Source organism: Triplophysa dalaica, chromosome 20 (assembly GCF_015846415.1).
Source record: "Triplophysa dalaica isolate WHDGS20190420 chromosome 20, ASM1584641v1, whole genome shotgun sequence".
Classification (NCBI taxonomy): Eukaryota; Metazoa; Chordata; class Actinopteri; order Cypriniformes; family Nemacheilidae; genus Triplophysa; species Triplophysa dalaica.
Window position 1 is genome coordinate 7,221,382 of NC_079561.1, and position 25,770 is coordinate 7,247,151.

Genomic DNA, 25,770 nt, shown 5'->3' on the forward strand with positions numbered 1-25,770 from the left:
ACCTCTATGTGCCCTCTATTGCCCCATATTTAGCTAAAGGATGATCTCAATGGCATTTCTACCCTCAACAAATAGAAAGGGAAAGCAATGAGACGTTGTTTAGGCATTGGATAAATAGAGAATCTAGAAACAGATGTAGGCTGCACACGCAAAGACGCAACCACTCGACAAGCGTCGGGGTGAGATGTATGTGCTTGAATCACTCACATGCCTGCATTTCTATCAGTCCTTAAGGTTTTATATTTGTTGATGAATAAGAAGATATTTTGAGAATTCTCTTTGTGGTTTGTGTCCAAATAATGGAAGTCAATGTGGTTCAGTGTTGTCTGAAAACATCATCTTTTGTGTTCTGCAAAACGAAGAAAGTCATCCAGGTTTGAACTGACATGAGCATGTGTATTTTTATTTTGGGAATGAACTATCACTGTATTATGTGGATTTTTATAACAATAATAGTGTTTTGTGTCACCAGATGAAGAGAAATATTGTACTGGCAATGTTATTCGGGGGTTGGCATGAATGCTACAGCACAAGGAGTGACCTTGTCACACTCCTGAGGATTCACATCCCTAGCCCTCCAGGCGTTCTCCAGTTTCTCATAGTAATCCTTTGACTGCTAGAGTTTCTTTGGCTTTGGAAATGTATCTACTCTGAGGCTGTGTCTTGAAGTTAAACATGGTACAGATGCTTAACACTCACACAGACTAACACACACTTTAGTCACAAATAACAATCAAGGTCATGACATGTTGAGATGACACAGCCATATGATGTCACAGCCACAATTATAGGTTGATGTGATTTAAAGTGCATTTCTGGACAGGTAGCAAGTCATTACATGTGATAGGGAGTGCGAGTAGAGTAAAGGCACCTACAAACTCATTAGAGGGAAGATCGTGGGACCTTTTATGTAAATAAATTGAGTCGCTAGTTCCTTACTGAGCGAGTAGGTTGTAACGCCGACACAGATATTCTTTTGTTAATGAAATTTACTACCTAACCCAACCCACTCCACTTCACTCAAAATGATAAACGTATAACAATGTCATAATTCAATCTTTTTCATCCAACTCATTTATTTCAAGTAAATATTTCTCACGCACAACATGCACACAAACCTATATGATTTGAAAAGTAATGCATTTACTTATAGTTCAATCTTAAGTGATTTTTTACTGTATATTACCATAAACAGAAATAATTCATGATAATTGGAATAATTAATAGAAAGCGCTCTTCAAATCCTAGATACTATGTCTCTTATTTTTACTGATGTGGCCTTCATTATCTTACTAAATTCATAAAAGGGTTATTATGCTTTGTTGCTAGGTAACACACCGGAGCACGAAAATTATGAATGCCTTTATTTCCAAGCGCACTTATCCTTGGTATGTTGTTCCTCTGAAAAAACATTTTCTATAGGTTCACTGTAAAAAAAAACATATTTACAAAAGATTGTTTTATTCCACAACTTATTTATAGATTTTTGTAATACGGTAATGTATAACAGAAATGGATGGCAAATAAACAAGATGGTTAAAAATCACATGAAAAACATGTAATTTAACTTGACAAAAACTGTGATTTTACAGTATTACTGGCACCCCAGGTGCCATAAATTTTGTTCTTTGAACAAAATTTTGAACTCAGTAACAACATTTTCAGAATAGCAACAGGTGTGTGACGCCGAACCGAATGACATCAGGAACAAACAACAGCTCATACTGTAAATATTTAATGATTTTCTACCTCTTATTAGTTCATTAAACTCATGTATACACTAAAAGTATAGAGGTTTTCATTGTAGTACACGTTAGTGAATTTGTTCATCAAACTAGAAGTTATAGATTTAAGTAAATTAAATCACAAATCACTCAGTGAAGAATTGAGTGTCCTGTCATCACAGTTTTTAATCCTAGTGTAAGCACAGTCTCCAATGCTCGGCCCTCCCTTTATATCCTTAACACAGATTGTGACGGTAGTGCAGCAGTAGCCTATAGATGATCACTAGGGGCTCGGTTATAAAAAGCATTATTTTCATGAATGACTAATGTCACCCCAAGCTCTCCAAGAGGCTAAGCGGAGCTAAATGACAGCACCAACTGCAAACTCTGTCTTTTCCTCCCCCCCACACTATTCTCGGACATTCTTAAGAACAGCAGCTGAATCTTGGAGAACAACTAGACATGTAGCAAGCTAAATAAGGAAGGAGCAGTGAAACACTCTACGACCTCCAGTACTAAAACCAATTGCAGATATTAAAGTGGCCAAGTATTGTGGTCATCTATTACAGTCCACTTTTGCTAGTGTTTGTGAATCTGCGTATGTGATGGTGATGGTTGATATAAACCTGCACAAAATGTTATCAAATGGTAAAAAAATGCAAAAGTACAAGACAACCGGTCAATGTTTATTTGTGATGATTTCTAAAGCTTCCTCCTGCCAGTCACTTCATGAAAGTATGTAAAACACTGCGATATAGAAAAAAAGACACGTATTAATGAATAATACTGTAAGAAGTATAAAATATTTAAAACAATTATAATATAAAGTGACCTTTGCTATGGATCTATATAGGACTGGATATAGATTTGATTTACCCATGCCATTTTATAAAGGCTTTTCTTACATTCTCTCTCTCTCTCTCTCTCTCTCTCTCTCTCTCACACACACACACACAAACACACGCACGCACGTTAAAACTCAAACTATAAAATAAACTTTGTCAGTTGTTTGTGTAAACAACAAATAGCAGGAAGCAAATCTGCTAGAATCCTTTAAAATACTAATTTCCAACGTACACGCTAAACAGTTGAACTAAATTCTGTTACGATAACTAGGCCAATTGCAAAAAAATGTCAACATATAAAAGGCCACTTACTAACGAAATTCTACTTAAATATAAATGACAGCATAAAAACATTCGCAATACTGCCAACATCACAAAAGCAGCTCAGTCTTTTCCATCAAGTCTCTGTACCCCTTGTGTTTGTGAGACATTTGACCTAATAATAGGCCTATAAGCCCCACCTTCCCTGAAGTCACTTACCTGCCAGCATCTGTCTCGACGCACCCATCTGTGGGCACTCAATAAATTCAAGGATATCACTGAGGGAGTCTTTGAAAATCCCAAGCTCAGTCTAAACAACGCACATAAGCTATTACCATTACCGTCGGCTAGATGCATTTTAAACACTTCATACCTTTCTTCACGCTATGGACTGCTGTTTCTGCATGCGCTAAACAGCTGGATGACAATACCACCATTGAGACTCTCGAGCTGTTAGAACAGGGACGTTGCCTCTTCAAATCCATCCTACCCTCAAACTCAGCAGTGCAGGTACTGGTTTGTGTTATTGTGATAATGACCATCCTCTCGCTTCTTGTTAACAGTTGCACACTGCTCATTCTTGAAAATTCTAAAGACTTATCCTGGGAGCCACGCTTTGCTTTGCTAAAAAATCTTATTATGAGCGATGTTATGCTCATTGTTACCCAAGGTCCAACAGTGATGCACTGTCTGCTGCAGAAAACCACGCTGCCGTACGGGGCTTGGTGTCTCACCCAGTTTTTCATTAACACGATGTGTGTTTTCTGCACCGTGTTAACTATCAGCTGCATGGCTTTGGAGCGTTACTTGTACGTGTGCCAGGCCATCTACTACCTGAGTATTCTGACCACTAAACGCGTAAACCTCATAGTTGGGCTCACGTGGTTTATTTCAGTGTGTCTGTCTGCAACAATAACAGGACTTCTCACTTTAGGACACAAGCCCTCATTGGTAGGAAAACCAACTACAGGACTCCTTTGTGAACCAGATACCATCGAGACCCACTTGGGGTTCCCACGAGCTCCAGCAGTCTTTCGTAAAGTGGTAGGGCTCGTATTGACTCTATTTTGCATCTTTTCATATTTTTTCTCCTATCTGCGGATGTATCAAGATGCACGCAATGCCATACAGCCATTCCAGCAGGTTAACAGAAGGGCGCGCAGGACTGTGGTCTTTTACTGCTCCATGTTTCTTCTTCAACTGCTCCCCATCTTTCTTAAAATAGTGTCAGATGCTTTGTGGGAACTTGAAGGCACCGTGGCAATGATCCGCTCGTTGAATTTCCCTCCAGGCTGGACGTCTGCAGGGACCCTGCACATCTTATTGGTGGTCCTGCTTCAGGTGCCACCTTGTATAAATCCACTCATCTACGGTCTGCGTAACAGGGAGGTAAGGGAGGCTCTGCGTAGACTATTGTGGTGGAAATATTCTTAAAAGGTATAAAGACCACCAGATCTGACCACCTCTTTTGAGAAGTTAAGGGGATTTTTCGGCATTAAACTAAAATGTTTATCGCTGGGCCGTTTTATTTTACATGTGCTGGTATTTTTAGTTTATTGTAACAGTTATTTAGATACATGCTTTGTCTTAAAAGATGCAACCGAAAATATGTACAGTGTATTGACCTTAATATAACTGTAAATTGTTATAATTATAAAATGTACAATACTTTTTGCAGGATACTTTAAATCCTAAATTGTGACCATGCCTGTATACCTTCATTTCATGATAATAAAAAAAATTGACCTTACTTTATATTTAGGATATGAGGGTTACATTTTCATAAAATGTTTTTGTGATGTTAGGTTAAAAAATATTAGTAAACATAAACTCAGATGTAGCATATGTATTTATAAGTATTGTTATGTACATATTAACAAGTTGCTTTTTAATAGTTTTGCAGTGATGTATAAAGCACCTAAAAGCAATCTTGTCAGAAAATTATTTTGGTAGAAGTAAAAGTAACCTTTCAAGAATATGACTTGAATATAAAAGTCTTAAAGAAATACAGATAAATAATGTACTTTCTACTAAAGTATCAAAAGTACTTTTCATATGTAAAACTACTTAAGTGAACTATTTAAAGCAAACTTTGTTAATACAACTTTTTTTTCAAAAATGGTGCTTACACATAAACTTTTGAATCCATTCCCGTCCCTACTGAAGGAGACTGTTTAGATTAAACAACTACAGACATTCCAACACGTTTTTATTAAATGTTTGGGTCACTGTGTAGTCATTTAACCGTCGTCAAAAAAAATTTGACAAATGTAATAACATCAATGCAAGTAAATGACGTAATAATAGGGATCGTTATACAGTGTACACACATTTAGTTTGTTAAAGCATATTAAACAAAGAAAAAATATATGTAATTCACATACATCTGAATATGCATACACACGTGCTTTAGTTCCGCATACCCCTCCCCCCGCATTGGTCGTATGTTTTCGTAAATAATCATACAGCTGCATCTGTCTTTTATCAATGTGATCACACTAAAGACTCTACTGATATTTCAAGTGTACGAGACTATTCTGTAAGTACTCAAGGTTAACATAAGATATGCAGAAAGTGTCTGAGTTATAGTCACTTTAAATGTGTCCTCCATTGCAGCGTGCCTGGTAAATAATTCTTCTATGCTTCCTGGTGTGTTTGAAGAACTGAATTATCTAGATGACGATTAGCGGGATGAGGTCATCTCGGATGTTTAATTTGATTTTGAATTTAGCATGCGATGTACCGAGAACGGGCCCATGTCTCGACTGTGGTTAAATGCTTATTATTATAATATATATAAATTCTATTATGTCTTAGTTTGTCAAAGATTAAATGTGTGACACTTTAATGAAGTGCACTATAATAAACATATTACTTAAAGGTCTCTTTTTTCACGCATTAGTTTTGTACTTAATGGCAAACATTTTTAGTAGTAGTTATTAACATAAACATAAGTTTATGTGTACTGAACTGAGCTATTTTGAGACATCATGACTCTTTTTGTGGTACCCTTACAAAAGAGATCTTTGGAATGCTAAGGTGTAGTATAAAATTAATGTGTGACAATATACAGTAGTACTCTAAGTCCATTATGGAACTGTATTTTAGTGCACTTTTACCGGGGTTCTTCCTCTCAGGTGCCATCAGACAAAAGAATGAGGAAGTGATGAGCCATTGTGCAATGAGTATCTTAACATTCACATATTACGGAAAGGGAAATTAAACAGACAGATTATTTTACGCACAAGCCACTGAGACCAAAGACAAGCACACAGGTAAGAGTTATGAATGCAGTTATGTCATATAAATGAATAAATATAATTCTGCTGCTGTAATATAAAAATCTTGAAATAGAAAAACTTGACCTGTTGACCTTGACCTGTTGGCTTTTTGGTAATAAACTTTATTAGCACTTTATGTCATTATAAAAAGTTGTACGGAAGTCAAATGCAAAATGTGTGTATTTATAATCCTTTTTGTGAGCACTAGTCTTTCAGAAGACTGTACATAGCCTCTTGGCATGTTTGCTAAGTAAGGCACAGCTTAAGAAGACTGATGCGTTCTACAATAGTTCGAACCAGATTTGTTGTGAAATAATGTTCTTAAACCTAAATTGGGATTTGAAAACCATTTTTGACCGGTAAAAATATATATAATCATGCGTAGTGATTTGACAAGTTATAAAATCACTTGGAAATTAAAGCAACTTCTGGTTTCAAGAATTTGTCACAAAGATGGTCTTTAGGCTCTAAGTCTTCTAACAACTAAATTTTGGAAACTGTTTTGTAGTTTGATAGTTGGTCCTTGCATTATGAATGGTTACACTCTATATAACAAATAATTAGTAATTAGGAGTTTGTTAGCAATTGTACTCGCGATCAACCAGAGGCATAAAGAGACCATTGTGACTGGAAATCCCAGTTTAGGGTGAATTTATTGTGCAAATCCAGACAGATTTTGAATCCTCATTGACTACCATAGTAGGAAAAATACAATTGTAGTAATATAAGTAATTTTCCTACTATGGGAGTCAATTGGGGGCAAGATCTGTTTGGTTATAAGCATTCTTCCAAATATCTTTCTCTATGTTCATCAGAAGAAAGAAATTCATAAAGATTTGGAACACCTCGAAGGTGAGTAAATGATGACAGAATTTTCATTTTTAAGTGAAGTATCCCTTTAATAGTGAGAATTGGACCCTTTTCTAAAATGTTATCGTTTTTTTTGGTATCTTAGTATATCTTCATATTCTAGTATGGAGAACAAAACAGAAGCATTTCAGCAACAAGAACCTCTCCTCAAAAGAAATCCTGAACGCCTGCTTTGCTCTGATCACAGTCTGGTATTCATTTGCAAGTCACCTCCTAGTGAAGGTGGTTTACAATCAGTAGACAGCCAGCAGCCTCTTCAGGTCAAACTGCCATCGCAGTGTAACGTCCACCAGCTTCGTGTACGCCTGTGCATGTTAGCGCAGGAGACGAACCGATATCCTGATCCATTTGCGCTTCTGGACCCAGAGCGATACAGCTTGTTGTACCTTAAGGATGAAGAGTGCTATGAAATCTATGATGACTTTCAGGTATTGCGAACTTTGGATGCACCCTGGTCTCAGAGTGCCGATGGTCTACAGACCCTCAGTGTCACTGTGCTGGCTCATAAGGCTGCATCTGAGGAGAGAATGAGCTTCCAGTGCATTCTGAATGAGCTGATTGGATATGATTTAGATTCAGATATTAATCGTTTAAGTGAACCTTGCTTTGCCAGAAGAAAGTTTGCGACACCGAGAAGGGAAGAGCTAAAAAAACGGGATCCTGTAGCATATGCCACTGAACCGTGGACGACTTCTGCGGCACTTCCTATGGACCACCAAGATCAATGCAAACTGTCTGTGAGTGTTTATCATAAAAAATCAAGCTTTTCTGTTCAAGTTAGCATAAGACATACTCCCAGTGATCTCCTTAAGATCGCATGGAAATCATTGGCCGTGATAGACCATTCATTTGAAAGATGGTCTATGGAACATGTTCTTAAGGTGTGTGGTAGAGAAGAGTACTTAAGTGGAGATTTCCCGCTTTCAGACTTCCTGTGGGTCAGACACTGCCTGAAAAACACATTGGACCTACATCTCTCAGTGGTTCCTGTCTCATTTCTTCCGGACGACACAGTAGGACAAGAGTACTGGCCGCTGGTGGACGCTCTTACTGGTCTGTCAGATTCCCATGAGGAACTTTCTGTGACCGGAAAGGAAGTAGAAGAAATTGTAACGATTTCTCTGTGGGACTGCGAGAGAAAATTTAGAGTGAAACTCGTGGGGTTTGACATTGCAGAGCTGCCAAGTAAAGTACCGCAGTTTGTTCATGTGGAGGCCACTATAATCTACGGCAGCAAGATTGTGTCGTTAGTTCGTTCGGCTTCCAAAGAGTTCACAGATGAAGTGCTCTGGAACACCTGGCTGGACTTTGATATTCTCATTAGAGATATCCCTCACGGAGCAAAATTAGGCTTCACGATTAATGCCGGTGCCGTGGATAGCTCCTCAACCAAGGCAACGAAGACAAATTCTTCGAAACTTCCAGAGTACCGGAAGGAAAAGGGGAAAGTGTTATATTTTGTAAACCTCCAATTAATTGACCACAGATCTCTTCTTAGCCAGGGCATTCACACGTTGCATATGTGGCCATTCCCTGAAGTAGACGAGGAGGCGTTTACTTATAAGGCTGAGAAGCTTTCGACTGCCACCAACCCTGATATGGCCAAATCTATGGCAATTACTTTCATGTTGGATCGCTACAGCTTTCCTTTGGTACTGCCCAATAGTGGTACTTTTGCACATGGTAGTGGTACCTCTACTGTATCTGATTCCTCAGAATCTGGAAAACATTCCCTCAAGTGGGTCAAAGAGGAGAGCGTTCACTATGCCTCAAATTTACCCCAGTTTCTTCGCAAAGTGGATTGGATGCAGCCGGGTGCTGTCCAGGATGTCCATTGGCTCCTGAGTCACTGGGAGCCAGAGGACATAGAGCTATCTGTGGCCCTTGAGCTTCTTAATGTAGATTACGCAGATATTAAGGTCAGAAGGTTGGCTGTCCAAAGGTTAGAGATGCTTTCCAATGAAGATGTGCTTAAGTACCTGCTTCAGCTGGTTCAGGTAAAGCCATAAAGTGTAAGTGTATAGGTTTAGTAATATAGTATAAAAGTAGTCTATTGATGTTGTCAGTACAAATAAGACCAACGTTTAGGATTTCACTTGGAGATGAAACAGTATGTTTTCCCATTTAGACCCTTAAAGTCGAACCGTATCACAACAGCTGTCTGGCACAATTCCTCCTCAGTAGAGCTCTAAGGGTAAGTCATTTCCTTCCATTTATGACTTTCAAATAGAGGATTTAATGATTTATCGTATCGTACCGGCTACTCACTGTTTCTCTGCTATACACAGAGCAAAAGAATCGGACATTTCTTTTTCTGGTACTTGCGGAGTGAGGTGGCAGGATGCCCGTTTTTTCGTCAGCGCATGGCTGTCATACTGGAGGCCTACCTGTTAGGCTGTGGAAAGGCCATGTTGGAAGAGTTTCAGCTTCAGGTACAAGCTGTCAAGTGCTTGCATGATGTAGCCTTAACAGTGAAAAGCCTCTATCCGGACAAGACAGATCTTCCACCAACAGGTACGATTCAAACACCTTTGCACTGAATATTATTTGTTAGTGGCTGTATCACTATGTGATCATGTGTTTGTATCAGCTCCTCGCAAGCTCCAGGATCTATTGGAGGCGTGCGGTTTACCTTCTGACTTCCAGGTACCTTTTGATCCTCGTGTCAGAGCTGGAAGCATAATAGTAAGCTTTTGGTTTGAAGTATATACTTAAATATTAAAACTTTAACCTTTGAACTGTAAATGTTCTTGAAGTTGATCTTTCTCGTCACCCAAACCTTCCAGAGTGATAGTTTACCTGTATGTGACTCTTTCTTCTGTGCGACACTAAAGAAGATTTTTTGAGAAATTTAAGTAATTGGGGGGTAGCAGTGTTGTTTGGTTACCAACGTTCTTCAAAATATCTTCTTTTGTGTTCTGCTGAAAGAAAGTCAAACAGGTATAGAATGACATGAGTTTGAAAACGATCAAATCTTCATTTTTGGGTGAACAATTTATTTAACTATTTAACCTATAAAACCTAACCTATTTAACTCTGACCCAACATTACCTCTCTAAAATGACTCCCTGACCCAAACCCTTCCACACACAGCTCAGAGATTGTAAAGTGTTGGCATCAAAGAAGAAGCCGCTTTGGCTTGAGTTCTCCTGCATACATTCAGAAGCTCCAGCAATCCCTCCGGTAGGCATCATCTTTAAACACGGAGATGACCTCCGACAGGACATGCTCATCATCCAGGTAAATAATGAACCCCAGTCTAAGCATTCTGATTACAGTGATGACTGCAAACTTCCTTTTGTAGTTCAGAGATGAACATTTTGTATATTTTCTTTTTCAGACACTCATGGTGATGGACTCCATTTGGCAGGAAAAGGGTTTAAACTTGAATCTAGTGCCTTATGGATGCATTTCAACAGGATATAACATAGGTACATGACGTGAGAAGTATATAGGAATTCATTAAGAGAGCTCTTCAGAGAACTGACAATTGCTGCTTTTAATGGTCATATATTTTTTAAATTCTCCACGTAGCTGTGCCATTCGAGTAATGAATCGTATTCGAGTAAAGAATTTTTTTAAAGCTTACGTGTCATATACATTATGTTGACATGTCAATTTCAAAAAGCATTACAATAAATCTCTTTACTTTTATTTGCATGTCTGTCTTTATCTGTCTTTGCACAGGTATGATTGAGATTGTAAGAAATGCAGTCACTATCGCTTCTGTCCAGAGGAGTCAGGGGGGCATGGCGGGGGCATTCAAAAACAATGCCCTGTATGACTGGCTTGAGAGGAAATGCTCATTACAGGAAAATGTAAGCAGACTTGTGAAAACTCCCCCGATGTGAGCCGTCATTTCCCACTCTGCTGCAATCCACCAGATTTTTTATCACACTTAGCATCATGTGAAGCAAATGGACCAATTAGAATTTGATCATTCTTTTTTTTACTTGTTTTAAACTTCAATGCAACAGCACTTTCAGGCTATGGAGAAGTTTGTGAACTCGTGTGCTGGGTACTGTGTGGCCACATATGTGCTGGGTATTGGCGACCGCCACAATGACAACATCATGATCACTGATCAAGGTAAAACCAAGGGAAGCTTTTATCCTGTGACTTGAAAAATGGAATCATTCACTTCCAGAAAGCATGATTTTAAGTAAACTTGTGAACTAAAGGAACAAAATTCAATTTTTTGGAGGATCTATTGACAGAAATGCAATATAATATGCATAACTATGTCTTCAAAGGTTTGTAAAGACCTTACATAATTAAGCGTTCTTTTTATTACCTCAGAATGAGTTATTTCCATGTACAAACACAGTGGATTCTCTGACATGGAATTCGGAATGTTATTTCTAAAGTATCTCTAAAAAGACAAACTGCTGATTCATAAATTTGTTATCTTCTTCTGCAAAGAAGTGGAAACATAATGACACGTTTGTCCTCTTTCATTTGCTGTAATGCTTCGAAAGGAAGAGGGAATGGGTAGAATGATCCGTTGGTTGCAATTCGCAACCTCACAGCTAGATGCCACTGAAATCTCCCATGTTGCTCCTTAAAATTATTATGTTATAGCTGGATATATTTAATCATTTCACATATTTGTCATACTTTAGTTCTGAGTATTATTATTGATTACATTAGAAAGGATTTATTATACAATAATCAAAACAAATATGTATTACAGAACATGGGAATGAATAAATGTACCAGAACTTAAATTATATATCAATTTATTACACGGCTCGTTGGAATGCTAAATTCTGATTGGCCTGTCACAACATATTCGTTATTCCCAGATAACAACCTCTCAAAACTAATAACACATGTTAACCCGGATACAGCAAATCGTCTTGACAGGCTTTTCTGGCATATTAAATACTTAAATATATATATGACATTATTTTTACAAATGATTAAACCAAATTGCCTGTTCCTGACATTTGAATGTCATTTATTACCTTAAAACCAAAAGTAAACAGCTTTCCCTCACGAAAGGTCTCCATTCCATAAAAAATTAGATAATAAAATAATTAACATTTCATGTCCAGGTTTTATCTCATGTGGCAAGTAGCCGTGTAATATGCAGGATAATTTACAAGCAGCAGGCTGTTACTATGGGAAAAAAAACTTCAGTGTGATAAAAGTTCCTTTGCGTTGGGTCCTGTTCACACTGTTGGGGCTTGTTTCTGCGATAATAACTGGCTGCCTGTACATTATCCCTTACTTAGAATCTGACTAGTATGCTGTTTTTCTCAGGGAATTTGATCCACATTGATTTTGGACACATCTTGGGACATACCAAGAGCTTCATGGGGGTAAACAGAGAAAGAGTCCCCTTTGTTCTTACCCCTGACTTCCTCTACGTTATGGGCAGGGTAAAAGGTCGTCCTAGCCTCTACTTCCAGAGATTCAGGGTATGTTCTGCTTCACCGTTTCTCTTCAAAACCTTCAAGGTAGCTCCTGTTAAAGGTCCACAATAAAACATTGAATTTAGGAAGCTAGACCTACCATTTAGCCACACAAACACAACCGTCTTAAAGAGGCCAAAAAAGTATTCGCACCTGAGTTTAAAGCGCCTTACAGCAGATCAGAACCACTGTAAACCTTACTATTTGTTCTTTCTTTTAGGACACCTGTATCAATGCTTATCTTTCCCTGCGCTCTCAGTCTCGCCTGCTTGTCACGCTCTTTTCGCTCATGCTGCTCACTGGAATTCCTGAGCTTAGCACGTCGCAGGACATGCGTTACCTGACTACAGCGCTGCAGCAGGATCAAGTGGAGGATGAGGCTCGGAAACACTTCCTACAGCAGATTGCCCTCTGTGAGCAAAAAGGTTGGACTGTGCAAGCGAACTGGTGGTTTCACATGATGGCTGGAATTAAATAAAATGTAATTAGCATATAAAACCTGAAAATGTAAAAAAGATCACAAAAAATGTATTGTGTAAAAAAGATGACGCATTCAAATCTATACAATTTTAGTCAATTACACAAAATATTGTTATTTCTATTGTACCCACTTTTTATTTAAGCCTATAAGATCCCCTTTGAAACATTTGTATGGATCTTATGGGTTTGTACAAAATCCAAACTTTTTGGTTTTATTAAAAACAGCTTTTATCTTGTTTGTCACTGCTTTGTGCAAATTTTTATCCATTTAACAATAATCGAAAAACATGTGTCACAAATAACAGAGAGAAAAACGTCTTGGTTACGTATGTAACCTCAGTTCCCTGATGGAGGGAACGAGACGTTGTGTCGAGAACGACAGATGGGGTTCGCCCTTGAGAACCAATCAACTCTGACTACTATAGAAAAGGCCAATGAAATTTGGCGAATGCAATTTGCATGCCGGGCTCCGCCCCCGGAAATCCGGTATAAAAGGAGGCCGGCGTGCAGCATTCACTTACCTTTGTTCTGAAGAGCCTGAGACCTCTCAAACTGCAGCAGAATACGATACGTGTTCGTGGCATAAGGGACACAACGTCTCGTTCCCTCCATCAGGGAACTGAGGTTACATACGTAACCAAGACGTTCCCTTTCTGTCGGTCTCTCGACGTTGTGTCGAGAACGACAGATGGGGTTGCCTATGGAAAACGCCACAACGCTGTATCGCGTCACAATCTCTAGCGAAGCGACGGTAACAAGCCTGGGCGTGTCATCTCGAAGCTTTCGTGAGACTGTAACCTTCCAGTGTGGTGGTCGGGGGGTTCCAGAGCTTTCTTGGAGAAAGATGGGTACAGCCCTGACCGGTAACTTTCACGGACGGGGCCTTAGCTCTCTATAGGCGAGAGGCCGTCCAGATCAGTTTACACCGGGTAAGCGCGACTCTTAATCAGAGAAGCGCTACAGAGGCCACCTCCTACCCGTGGGGAGGAATATGGTGGATATAGGTATGGTCTCGTCCTTGGAGGAGAACGCATGGAACGTGCGGACTGAGTAGTTAACCGCGAGGTGGAGGCCCACCTGGGGAAGCTCATGGGTTACCAGGAGTGGGAACCATTCTCATGAGGATACATCAGACGGAACAGCCCACGGAGGGGGTGTTACAGACGTCCGGTAGCACTAGGTCCGGTTAGAGCTATCTGTGATAGCTCACATGGTATCCCGGCCTAAGGGGGAAGGCTGCTCTGCCCAGCCAGCCCCCAGGGGGTGCTTGTTTGGTGATGGATGGAATGCCTATTCTTAACCAGTGTCTGGGTAAGAAGGGAGGCTGGTGAGGTACCAGTTTCTTAGCGATGTGTTCGGGTAAGAAGAAAAGGTAAATAGCACACTGACCCAACCTGTTAGAGGGTGGAAAGGTGCTTTCGCAGGCATACGCCCCCCCGGATGCCAGTCCTACATGTCGCCACGCAGGACGTGGGCTGACACCGGGTTTACGCGAAGGTTGTTAACCCTTGCGAAGGTGTTTGGGCATAGCCCAACCCGCAGCTCTACAGATGTCTGCTAGAGAGGCGCTTCTGCCAGTGTCCAGGAGGTGGCTAAACTCCGTGTGGAGTGAGCCCTCACTGCCAATGGGCATGGGAGATTCTGAGATCGGGATGCCGTCGTAACGGCGTCCACGACCCAGTGCGCCAGCCTCTGTTTGGAGACAGCCTTCCCCTTCTGCTGTCCTCCAACAGACACGGAGCTGGTCAGAGCTTCAGAGCTCTGCGTGCGGTCCAGTACGTACTGGACACAACACTAATCGGGTTGGGTCTTCCTCCCCTATGGGGAGCGCCTGCAAGTTCACCACTTGGCCCCGGAGGGAGTAATGGGAACTTCTTGGGCACGCATCCGGGCCTGGGTCTCAAGATAACGTGAGAGTTTCCAGGGCCGAGTTTAAGGCAATCCAGGGACACGGAGGATGCTCGGTGGTCCCCTACCCTCTTGAAGGAAGTGAGCGCCGTCAGGAGGGCCGTCTTACTCTATGAGGAAGATCGGAACCTCCGAGGGGCTCTTTGGGGGGGCCCTGAGGCTCCCCAGGACCACTTAGGGTCCCAAGAGGGTATGGAGCGGAGATGAGGCGGATTCCGCCCTCTCGCTGCTTAGGAACCTGGTGACCAGGTCGTGTTGCCCTAGAAACTTTCCACCGACTGAGTCGTGATGAGTGGCAATAGCGACTACATACACTTTCAGTGTGGAAGGGAGATGTTAGTCTCCAGTCTCGTGAGGAGGGGAACACAATCCTGATCAAGCACCTCAGTGGGTCTTTCTCGTTGAGAAAGACACCAGGACGAGAAGAGGCACCGTCTAGAGGCGTGTAACCGCCTAGTAGATGGGGCCCTAGCCTGGGTGATGGTCTCAGCCGTATAGGGGGAGTAGCCATCTTAGGATCTTCTCGTCCCGTCTAGAGACCAGACATGGGTGTTCCAGAGGTCTGATCTGGGATGCCAGAACGTGTCCTTCCCCTGAGAGAGCAGGTCCTCTGTCAGGGGAATGGTTCAGGGGGAGTCGCTGTCCAGAGCATCGGCTCTGAGGCCAAGTGCGGTTAGACCGGTGTGGTGTAACCAATAACACTTGGTGCTCCTGCTCCCTGACCTTGCACAGAGTCTGTACAAGAAGGCTCCTGGGGGGGGGAAGGTGTGCTTCCGCCCATCCCGCGGCCAGCTGTGCGCAAGGATATCCGTGCCGAGGGCAGGGACTATCAAGCGGGCAAATGGTGGTGTTACGGGAGGTGAACAGGTTTTACCTGGGCCTATCCGAACAGCCTCCAAATGAGCTGGACTGCACGGGGGTGGAGTCGCCACTCTCCACGAGGCATAAACTGGCGAGAAAGCACGTCGGCTGTCTAGTTCAGTTTGCCCGGGGTGTGTGGCCTGCAGGGGACGAGTCACCTGTTGACTCCACCGGAGGAGGCGTCGAGCAAGTTGTGTTTAGCTGCTGTGTGCGAACGCCACCCTGACGATCTGTATTCGCTACAGCTATAGTGCTGTCCTCGGAACAGCACGTGCATGTCTCGCACGAGAGGCCGTAGCCTGCTCAGTGCAAGTAGCATAGCCCACGACTCTTGGCAATTGATATGCCAGCGCAGGCAGGGGTTCGTCCAACACCCCACCTGCGTGCCCGTTGCACACTACACCGCACCCCTGCAGGGAGACTTCAGTCGTCACCACGACCTGCCTCATAACCTGCTCAAATGGACCTGAGTCCGTCGAAAAAGTCATAAAGACTAGGGGTTATGGTGCGTCGGCAGCAGGGCGGCATCACCATGCGCCTGCTGCCGGTGTGCCACGCTCTCCTCGGGACTCGACTCTGAAACCAGTGTTGGAGCGGTGTCATGTGCATCAACTCGAGGGGTATTAACCCGCAAGGACGCCATGTGTCCCAGGAGCCTCTGAATTGTTTCAGGGGGACCGCTGTCTGCCTAAAATGTTCATTTCAGACAGTTCAACACTGGTTGGGCACAACTGCGGACAGGTGTGCCGACATGGTGACAGAGCTGAGTTCCATACCGAGAAAGAGGATGCTCTGCACTGGGGAGAGCTTGCCCCTCTCTTGGTTGACCTGGAGTCCCAATCGACCTAGGTGCCGGAGCACCAGGTCCCTTTGTGTACATAACAGATCTCGCGAGTGTGCCAAGATAGGCCAGTCGCTGAGATAGTTTAGTACCCGCTCGCCTTCCTCCTCTCAGGGAGAAAGGGCGGTCAGGGACAGACCGAAAGGGAGGACTCTGTACTGATATGCCCGCCTCTCGCACGCGAACCGTGGGAACGGCCGGTGTCGAGGAGGATCGAGACATGAAAGTAAGCGTCCTTCAGGTCGATTGCCACGAACCAATCCTGACACCTCATAGATGTCAGGACGCGCCTCTGTGTGAGCACCCTTAATGGCAGCTTGTGAAGGTGCTCTGTTCAGGGTACGCAGCCTTTGGGGGCAACCCGCCGTCTTTCTTGGGAACGATGAAGTGCGGGTGGTGACCCACTGAACATCTTGGTTTTGAGGGACGAACTCGATGCCTGTTTTGCCAGAAGGGTGGTGACCTCTACCCGAAGTACGGAGGCGTCCCTGCCTCTGACAGAGGGAGAGATGATGCCCCGAAACTTGGGTGAGTCTCTGGCGAACTGGATCGAGTAACCAAGACGGACCGCCCTCATTAGCCAGCGAGACCGTGTGGGCAGCTCTCGAGCTCCCAGGGACTGTGACAGGGTGACCAAGGGGACGGTCTGCTTCATCATTCCCACGGGGGGTGGTTCGTCGGCTGGCGGAGCTAACCATGTCGCGGGGAGTCCCCGGAGGGAAGGTTTTTGCTCCGCCTGCTTACCTGCCTGGCGGGACAACGGCACGCACTGTCGGTTTGAGAGTGGTGACGGCTGTCATATGTGTACGACCTCACGCCTCGCCAGGGTGTGAGGTCGGTTCGCCGAGCACAGTCCAGTGGAGTGTGCGATCGGCTGCAAGTAAACCCGGGGAGAACAGAAAACTCAGTGAGTAAGTGGGCGCCAAGCCCTAACAAGGGCCCGGCTTTGGTGACGAGGCAGGATTCGTCCCGTACCGACCGATCAGAGCCGTGGCTGTGAAGGTTCGGGCCCGATGTTGTTCTCCCTGGGGTCTTCCCGTCAGTGTCCCTTCTCGCGAGGAGGTTGCTGACGGGGTGGAGGTTTCCCCCTCGACCTCTGCTTCCGGGGTGCCGCCTGTGGGGGCACAGGAACCGGAGCCGATGTCGAAAGGGTCCTGGGTTGCAGGGAAGCAGACGTCACGTGAGATCTCGGAGGCCTGTAGGCGGCCGAGTCGCGGCGTGAAAAAAATGTGGTTAATTGCCACTGTCTGCTTCGCCGTCAAAAAACTGCTGAGCGCAGTCCTCGATGGTGTTACCAACAACCCACCCTGCGAGATGAGTGCATCAAGAAAGCGGACTTCCTTGCTGTCACTCTTCTGCACAAGGTATAGCCGGGGGTGTCTCTCCTGGACCACTACCGTGGACATCGTCCGACCCAGGGCCCGTGCCGCCGCCTTAGTCGCCCGTAGAGCGCTGTCAGCGGTGGCACGGAGATCCTGCATTATACCCGGGTCGGCCTTACCCTCGTGGAGCCCTCTCAACGCCCTGGCCTGGCGGACCTGCAGGATGGCCAAGGCATAGAGAGAGGAGGCAGCCTGGCCCGCAACATCGCAAGCTTTCGACACCAGTGATGCCGAAGTCTTACGTGCTTTGGACGGTAGGAGTGGTCGATCCCCCCCCAGGTGGTAGCCGTCCGCGGCACAGGTGCACCGCAGGCGGACGTTCCACCCGGGGGATCTCGACGCAGTCCTTGGCTGCCTCACCATCGAGGGAAGTAAGGGAGCCGGAGCTGGTTTCACTGGAACGGTCCGTGAGTGGAGCGTTCCAAGTTTTACACAGCTCCTCATGCACCTCCGGGAAAAACATGGCACCCGGGGTGGGCGCGGTTTGCACCGCGCACCGACCTCGGGAACCACGTATCCCCGGGTTAGCACGGATGACATCACTTCTGCTTCCTCCTGAACTCGACCGCTGGGGGTGGAGTTTGGATTCGGCAGAGTCGGATGCCAGTCTCCCTCCGATGCTGCGAGCGACATCTCATCTACGTCACACATCGTTTCCGAGTGTGTGCGTGAGGATCCGGACGGTATGCCACCGCCGGTTGGGGAACGTTCAGAAGAGCGAATCGGGGTGCGATCGGCCCGTGAGCACTTGGCTGGCGGGTTTACGTTCGCAGAGTTCCCCGTATCACTAACGCTGCTAACGTGGGTGGTCATCGGGGCCGTAGCCACAGATGTCACAGCCCGGGTAGCAGACGAAATGGTGGCTGGTTCCCGTAGGAAGACAGCCACCCGTGACCGCAACTTCTGAATGACAATCTGCCCGCAGTGCAGGCAGATGTGTCAACAAACGCTGCTTCAGTGTGCTGGACGCCCAGACACCTAATGCAGCGATCGTGTCCATCCCCCTCCTCGATGAGGGTGCCGCACCCAAGAGAACAGCGGGACATGCCACGCTGGAGAATGCTCAGTTAGTCCTGAAAAGGACTTTTAGAAAAAATCTCTAACACCTCCGGAACCGCCGAGACGCCCAGGGGAAGGTCGCTGCAGGAAGGGACGATCCGCTGTAACACGTCGTAGCACCAGCGTGTAGTTGTAGAGGATTGAATCCTGAGTTGTACTCATGAGCGATGGCTCTGAAGAACAAAAGGTAAGTGAATGCTGCACGCCGGCCTCCTTTTATACCGGATTTCCGGGGGCGGAGCCCGGCATGCAAATTGCATTCGCCAAATTTCATTGGCCTTTTCTATAGTAGTCAGAGTTGATTGGTTCTCAAGGGCGAACCCCATCTGTCGTTCTCGACACAACGTCGAGAGACCGACAGAAAGGGAACGAATGACTGATTCAGATGGTGAGAAAGACCCTCAGTTGGTCAGGAAATGAGACAAGAGTGTATTTATGGTCATTGCCTTTAGAGGGCACCCATCTCCATATTCCCTCCACATGGGTCAAGATAAAGAGATAATTGCTTGAAATTACAAAAGACTATGAGATTTAAGGTTTGTTACTAGTACTACTGTATTAAAAGTGTCCGTCAACACCTCTCCCCGGCCCAGCAAATACTGTGCTTGGTGGGTATTCTGCTTCTTTTAGGATTGGTGGGCAGAGAGGGGAGGGCGTGTAGGGGTGTTGTCACAGCCAGCAGTTTGGGGGGTATGGGCGGGGGGCTGTCAAGTCTGTCTGAGAGACTGTTGCCAGACAGGCGAGTCTCCATCCTGCATCTCATCTACTGCATCCTCTTCGGTTTCTTACAATCTTTAATAATGCATTTTTTTTCATTGTGATTTTTTTATCTTTTATCTTTTACATTTTATCCTTCTTTCTCTCTCTCTCTCTCTCTCTCTCTCTCTCTTTCTTTCTCTCTTTCTATCTTTCTTGCACACGCACACACAAATACACGCACATGCCCAGACTGCATTAATATGAGCACATGGTTAGACCACTGGCTGTCTACATTGGGATGGGAAGGTCCATTATGTACAAAAAGAATACCCTTCAAAGGTAAGACTATTAGACTAAAACATGCTTATCTTTGTAAATATTGTATATACAATACAGCGCTATTTTTAGTTTATTTTTTAAATCATACATTGACATGTCCAATATCTTCCCCCAGGCCAGAGTAGATGTTACACAGATGGATTTTTAAGGTAATCATTTATTTTATGTAATGTAATACAGATGTGTGTAGTGTTTACTTGCAATTAAATTTACTTACAAATGTGTATAGCAGGGATTAAAAAAATAAATGTGGTCCTTAACCTTTTAGCTAATGTTCATAGAGGTACATATGCATCAGAGTCAAACATCTTATGCCCTGATTTAAACCCGCATGGATGTGTGATGTAAAATCATCATGTGCTCTATATGGGGTCACACCCTCAAAGAACCTCCCTTCTACAAATCAAAGTAGATGTTTGGTCGAGCCCCATTTTTATAATTGAGGATATTTGAAAGCTTCAGTCATTACTGCTGAGGGTTTGTTAGAGGGCAAGTCAGGTCATATATGTGCATTGTCTGTGTGAACCTTGGTTACTGAGTGTACATGGAGGACCGATTCAAGCAATAATGGTTTCCTGTGCTGAAAAGATCACTGACCTATTTAAGCATCCCCCTAATTCCCCAACACACTGCGTTCGTATGTTCTGCTAATATTTAATCTTTTTTTATGATTGCTTTTTGAACCATAGTTTTATAATGATCAGCCTTTTGCATTTAATGTTCATGCATCTTAATGACTTTTATGCTGAAGTCAGTAGCACGGGTCATGTTTTTCTGTTACCCTTGTTTCTAATCTGCCCTAGTATACTAGAAAACAAGCTTTCCTGTAGCTCAGTGGTGAGAGCAAGGTTGTGGGTTCGATCCCAGGGGTTTGCAGATACCTAAGTATAAATGTATAGGATAATGAAATGCAAGTCGCCTTTGATAAAAGCGTCTGCCAAATGCATAAATGTAAATGTAAAACAAGACATAAGGCTTACTTAAGCGAGAAAATAATGCCTGTTGACTTCAATATCGTCACTGCAAAAAGAACTGACATAAAATTACCAATACATTTTCCTTTATTTTAAGGACATTTCCAGTAATGCTAAAATAATTTAATGCTGTGCAAAATGTAAAAAATAGTTAAAACAACAGTAAAACAGAAATACGGAAAATTATATGAATACAGTATATTGTGCCCTATTTTTACGGATTATTTTAGAGGGCTGATAACATGTAGAGAACTTGATTAAGAATATAACACAATGAAAAAAGCAGCCTCATCTGAAATAACTCTTTGTACTCTTTCTGTGATACTGTGACAAATGTGACATTAATATTAGTCCTACTGGGGATTTGAAAATGTGTTACACTTGTGTGTAATGTGCTCAAACTTTTGTTAGATCCGTTTCTAATTCTGAAAAGTACATTTGAAATAATTTGCATGTCTGTTGCTTTCTGTTGAAAACACGTGATTTAGGAGGATTGTTAAAATGGCTTGAAATAATTTTCTGTCAACTTTCTTACTACATGTTAATGGTGATAATGAAAATCATAAAGAAAATTGGGTAACACTTTACAATCAGGTAGTTTTTGTTAACTTTTTTAAGCATTAGCTAACATAAACAAACATTACTTACAGCATTTTCTAATATTAATTTCCTCATTTGCGTATACATTTCTAAATTAACCGTTGTAACTGTAAACATTAGTTAATGCACTATAACATGAACATGAACATGAACAATTGTACTGACATTAACTAACATTGATAAAGATGAATAAATGCTGAAAAACTACACAGTATCCGTTGACGTTAATGAATGCATTTACTATTTAAAAAAAAAAAACTTATTGTAAAATGTTAGCTGAAATTGTAAGAAAAACTTCACACTGTACATCAGAAAAATGCACAATAGAATAATTTTAACTGGTGGTCTAGTTCACCTACTCTACACAACTAATCAATTTTATGATTTAAATTTTAAAATATCTTCCTTTGTTACTCTCATACAGAGCGCCACCATGCTGGGATAAGGTCTCTCTTTTCTGCACTGATGGTCCGTGGCTAAACTGCTACGACACACTGCAGCGTCCTTTACAGAGGCCCTCCAATTATAACAGAGACACACCAACTACCATCAACAATGTAGATGCTGTATGGAAAAGTCCTCAGGAAGCAATCCATAAATCAGTATGAGCAAATGAGACTGCCACAGGTCAGGATGTTCATCAGAATCTGTCTTGGCATTTGATTTGATTTGCCTTTTAAATGCATGAGCTATTTATTTAAGCTACTGTGATGCCCCATGGATATAATCAAATCTTTTGCTGTGATTCTGCCTCTTGCAGCGTGACTGATTTCCTCTGGTGTTCAGAGTGGACTGGAGTTTTCTAGCACCATTTGAAATCGGTCGTGCTGAAAGGCATCACATCCACTTCATAATGACATTCCAAACTGCAGGTCACTGTTGAGAAAAAGGGAAATTAAGTGGTGCGAAAGGTGTTCAGTTAATCCACTCTTAATAAAAGTGAAAGAGCCTAAATAACTTTCAAAAACAAACTTTTCACTTTAATAAAAAATAAAAGTTTGTCCTAAAATCTTTTTTAAACCTTTGTTTACTGGAGCACTGAAATACGGGTGTCGGTACTGATGTTTTTAGTTAATACTAAACTAAACAACTGATGTTTTCTGTTAAAAAACAAATACAAAATATATTTTTTTTTCATTTTATTTAGATAAAATACAATATCATTAAAAAAAATTGTTGCTTGTTGTTATTAACTTTTTCAAGTCTTTGAAAAAATGTTAAGGTCTACGGACTTGTTTCTCAAGTCCAGCTTTGGGTTTGACTTTAGAAGAATGTTGAATCTGTGTAAATCACTTTAAAGATTCTGCTTTTGATTCTTTATGTTATTTTGAAAGTGTTAAAAGTCTACTTCTTGAAAAACTATTATATAAAATAACAGCTGTATAAAATGAATGAACTGTTTCTTTACTTTCTGAAATCTGTTAGTTGACCGTGAACATCTGTTTTCAATATTGGTATCTCTAAACCATGATATTTGGGGTTTTTTCGAAGTCTTTCTTTTTGTGAGTTTTAGAATTAACAGAGCATGTTTGGACCTGCAGCTCTGGAGTCAATTATTAAACGCACACGGACACATCACTTCTAGTCCGACACGTACTACCCCACATTCCCTGGGAAAAGTGTCAGAAGGGATGGGACTGTGTTTATCTTCATTCCTCTGAGGAATCAGGTGCTTTCTGTCACCTGGGAAACTGAATCTCCATGGATGTCACAACCAACCCGCTGCCTGAACCGAGTGACACGGCCCCACCGAGATCTGTAACATCAGTATCAGGCAGCTGGATAACATTCACAATGCTTTGCGAACTGGCAGCAAGAAAGGCATACGCAGGTAAGATTGCTAGTCCCGCTGTTTTTATATTGTGACAGCTAAAAGTTCCAATTTTGTTCAGACATTGTCTTGATAAATAATTTTAGGTCATGTCGGATTAAGAGGGGACAGTACTTATTAAATCTTTGATTCATTTGATGGCTTTTGAATTTTGTCTGCTCACAGTTGTGTTGACCAAAAGCCTTTAGAACGATGGAAGAAAATGTGAAGAACGTCCAGATGGAAAATAAACCGAGCGAGGATGACTGTGATCTAAAGTGCAAGCAATATCTTATCAGGTCTGGTGTCTTAAATCACAGCATAAGAATGTTCTTTTTTTGGTAGTTGTATATCAAAGTTGCATTTGATTGACGTGACCCTTGTAGTTATTTGATCAGCTGGAAATCTGTCTTTCAGTTTGTTTGGTGAATCAACAGCTGAGTATTTTCTCAGCCCTTTTTTTCGCTCAAAGGATGTACCTCATTGGTTTTCCCAGCTACAAGATGACATGAGAGGTACAGTACGACAATATGCCTATACTGCAGAACTACAGAAAATGTAATCTGTCTGTGCACAATGTAATAAATCTGTTTGAGAGAGATCTAAGAGTATTGCACTCTTAAAGCTGAAAACATAAAAAATACTTAAAATGCAAAGGAATCATAAGAGTTTGCATGCATTCATCCTGTATATAATGTCTTATCATTAGATGACATGAGTGCAGGAGCCCTGTGGGACGCTCTGACACAACGCTCTACACAGATATCACCAGAATTAAATACAGACCTATCAATGGTGATTATGAAGTTCAGTTTCTCATACACCAACTATTATCTTTATTGAACACTATGAGTCATGTTTTGGTTTTGTTCATCAGATTGCGAGAAGGGTTGTAGATTGGAAGATGCTGAAGGAACAGGACCATTTGATGCACCTGTCAGGGGTCAGACACATGTTCCGCACTGCTCAGCGTAACCAGGCCATCACAGCCCTTATTTTCCAACATAACCCTCGTTTTAACAGTGAGATGAATATTGATAAATAATGAAGCTGAGATAAAGAAGAATGGTTGAATGCATTTATTTTGACATTTGTTTGACTGGCATATGCATATATTGGGATAAAAATGGTAAAGAGTGTTGAGTTGTTGTGAAGAAGTGTAAGTGAACTGAGTATAAAGAACTTGCAGAAATTGGTTTGTGTATGAGTTTTTATACATACTTCTAAGAGTATTTTTCTTTAAAAATATTATATTAATTGTCAGGCCAATATATAAAGCTATTGAAAAAATTAGGAGACCATTACAAAAAAAGTGACAAAGATGCAATGGTTGCATATATAGAAAACAAGTTTGTTCATTTTTGAACAACACAATACTAATGTTTCACATGTATTTTAGGATCAGTTCAAAATTTTCTCAATCTTTAACATTGCTGAGGTATGTTTCTGTCGGAATTCCTCAGACACTGGAATGGGTTAGGGACACTGATGAAAGGCAAAACTAGAGTGGTCTTTTAGTACAGGAGTAGGAATTGCCATCATCCACCAAAAGGGGGCAGTAAATACTAAGTTATCAGAAGTAGTTAATAAATAAAAATCCCCCAAAAGCTATTTAGTTACCTTTTATTACCTTACTATTAAGCTTACCAACAAAACAGGTTGTGTATGTATATCAGAGAAATATTACTGGTTTAAAGCCTCGATTTCCATTTACTTTTGACATGGAGGAAAGTCAACATCAAAAGACAGAATAACACAAACTAAACCAAGGAAATTCACCTTGTTGAAAAATGTTGTATCTAAGCATCTGCAAAGTAGCCACCTGTTATGTTTCAGAACTACAAAGCTAGATTTGGAGTCACAATGTTGTTTGATTTATGCAACTGAATGAGAGGGAAGAAACACTTCCGACTGGGCTCAATGACTGTTGGCAGCTTTCAATCTCACCTGTCTGTGCATATTGATTTATTTATCCATGCTTCCTGAAGACATTAAATCAAAGCGTGCACTGTTCTTCATGAGGCTTATTTTATTACAAACCACACTGTCGTCTTACAAACACTGTTGCCTGTTTATAACGCGAAGTTCATGTTCAGACGTACTGAGTTGACTCCTCCCTCTGTACTAGCGCTGTGTGTAGTATAGTGAGCGCATTTAAACAGGTGGACGCGCAGCTCGCGGGAGGGCTGAACCTTACAGGTAAGAACACATGTAGTTGTTTTGTGTACTTTATTCTGTTTCATTTTCCCTTTATAGTAAATGCTCCAGTAAATGCGTTTAGAGCTTGTTGTGAAATTATTATCGTGCATCGAGATCATTTACTGATGCTACGAGCTTTAAAGTTCTGTTTTGTTGCGTTACAGATGTATTTGCCTAAATACTTTTTTTTTCATTTGACCTTTTCTATAGAGTTGATGTT

The 25,770-nt window shown here is 42.2% G+C and overlaps 4 protein-coding genes across 6 annotated transcripts in view; all 4 read left to right on the forward strand.

The window, feature by feature from the left end:
- Positions 1 to 3,181: 3,181 nt before the first annotated feature.
- Positions 3,182 to 4,264, forward strand: LOC130409534 (olfactory receptor 2AG1). The gene has a single exon (XM_056733566.1). It carries the CDS (start codon positions 3,182 to 3,184, stop codon positions 4,262 to 4,264), a length of 1,083 nt encoding a protein of 360 aa, XP_056589544.1.
- A 1,817-nt stretch (positions 4,265 to 6,081) lies between these two features.
- On the forward strand, positions 6,082 to 13,116 carry si:rp71-17i16.5 (phosphatidylinositol 4,5-bisphosphate 3-kinase catalytic subunit gamma isoform). Of its 3 annotated transcripts, none has more exons than XM_056732446.1 (12): positions 6,082 to 6,105; positions 6,927 to 6,963; positions 7,067 to 8,978; positions 9,110 to 9,175; positions 9,270 to 9,495; positions 9,572 to 9,666; positions 10,075 to 10,221; positions 10,322 to 10,412; positions 10,669 to 10,799; positions 10,959 to 11,070; positions 12,247 to 12,404; positions 12,619 to 13,116. In XM_056732446.1, exons 3-12 carry the CDS (start codon positions 7,086 to 7,088, stop codon positions 12,874 to 12,876), a joined length of 3,177 nt encoding a protein of 1,058 aa, XP_056588424.1. In that variant the 5' UTR covers positions 6,082 to 6,105; positions 6,927 to 6,963; positions 7,067 to 7,085; the 3' UTR covers positions 12,877 to 13,116. The 3 variants fall into 3 exon arrangements, 2 of the variants coding, with proteins under 2 accessions (XP_056588424.1, XP_056588425.1); XM_056732447.1 differs by having other exon boundaries at positions 9,572 to 9,627; XR_008904802.1 differs by lacking the exon at positions 12,619 to 13,116 and having other exon boundaries at positions 10,669 to 10,828; positions 12,247 to 12,385.
- Positions 13,117 to 22,820: 9,704 nt separating this feature from the next.
- si:rp71-17i16.6 (uncharacterized protein LOC100148415 homolog) lies at positions 22,821 to 24,547 on the forward strand. The gene is made up of 5 exons (XM_056732456.1): positions 22,821 to 23,372; positions 23,538 to 23,650; positions 23,769 to 23,866; positions 24,061 to 24,146; positions 24,229 to 24,547. Exons 2-5 carry the CDS (start codon positions 23,565 to 23,567, stop codon positions 24,394 to 24,396), a joined length of 438 nt encoding a protein of 145 aa, XP_056588434.1. The 5' UTR covers positions 22,821 to 23,372; positions 23,538 to 23,564; the 3' UTR covers positions 24,397 to 24,547.
- Positions 24,548 to 25,500: 953 nt separating this feature from the next.
- lamb2l (laminin, beta 2-like) overlaps positions 25,501 to 25,770 on the forward strand; it is a 31,426-nt gene continuing 31,156 nt past the window's right edge. Inside the window, exon 1 of the mRNA XM_056732443.1 lies at positions 25,501 to 25,550. The gene's annotated coding sequence lies outside the window, so the exon portion shown is untranslated. The remainder of the gene's footprint in view (positions 25,551 to 25,770) is intronic.

Excerpts from the sequence above, each read along its gene's own strand:
- LOC130409534 (XM_056733566.1), top strand. The coding sequence starts at position 3,182 with ATGCATTTTAAACACTTCATACCTTTCTTCACGCTATGGACTGCTGTT.
- si:rp71-17i16.5 (XM_056732446.1), top strand. The coding sequence starts at position 7,086 with ATGGAGAACAAAACAGAAGCATTTCAGCAACAAGAACCTCTCCTCAAA. Across the intron at positions 8,979-9,109 it reads ACCTGCTTCAGCTGGTTCAG|ACCCTTAAAGTCGAACCGTA; the intron begins GTAAAGCCATAA and ends TTTCCCATTTAG. Across the intron at positions 9,667-10,074 it reads TCAGAGCTGGAAGCATAATA|CTCAGAGATTGTAAAGTGTT; the intron begins GTAAGCTTTTGG and ends TTCCACACACAG.
- si:rp71-17i16.6 (XM_056732456.1), top strand. The coding sequence starts at position 23,565 with ATGGAAGAAAATGTGAAGAACGTCCAGATGGAAAATAAACCGAGCGAG. Across the intron at positions 23,867-24,060 it reads GCTACAAGATGACATGAGAG|ATGACATGAGTGCAGGAGCC; the intron begins GTACAGTACGAC and ends TCTTATCATTAG. Across the intron at positions 24,147-24,228 it reads TAAATACAGACCTATCAATG|ATTGCGAGAAGGGTTGTAGA; the intron begins GTGATTATGAAG and ends TTTGTTCATCAG.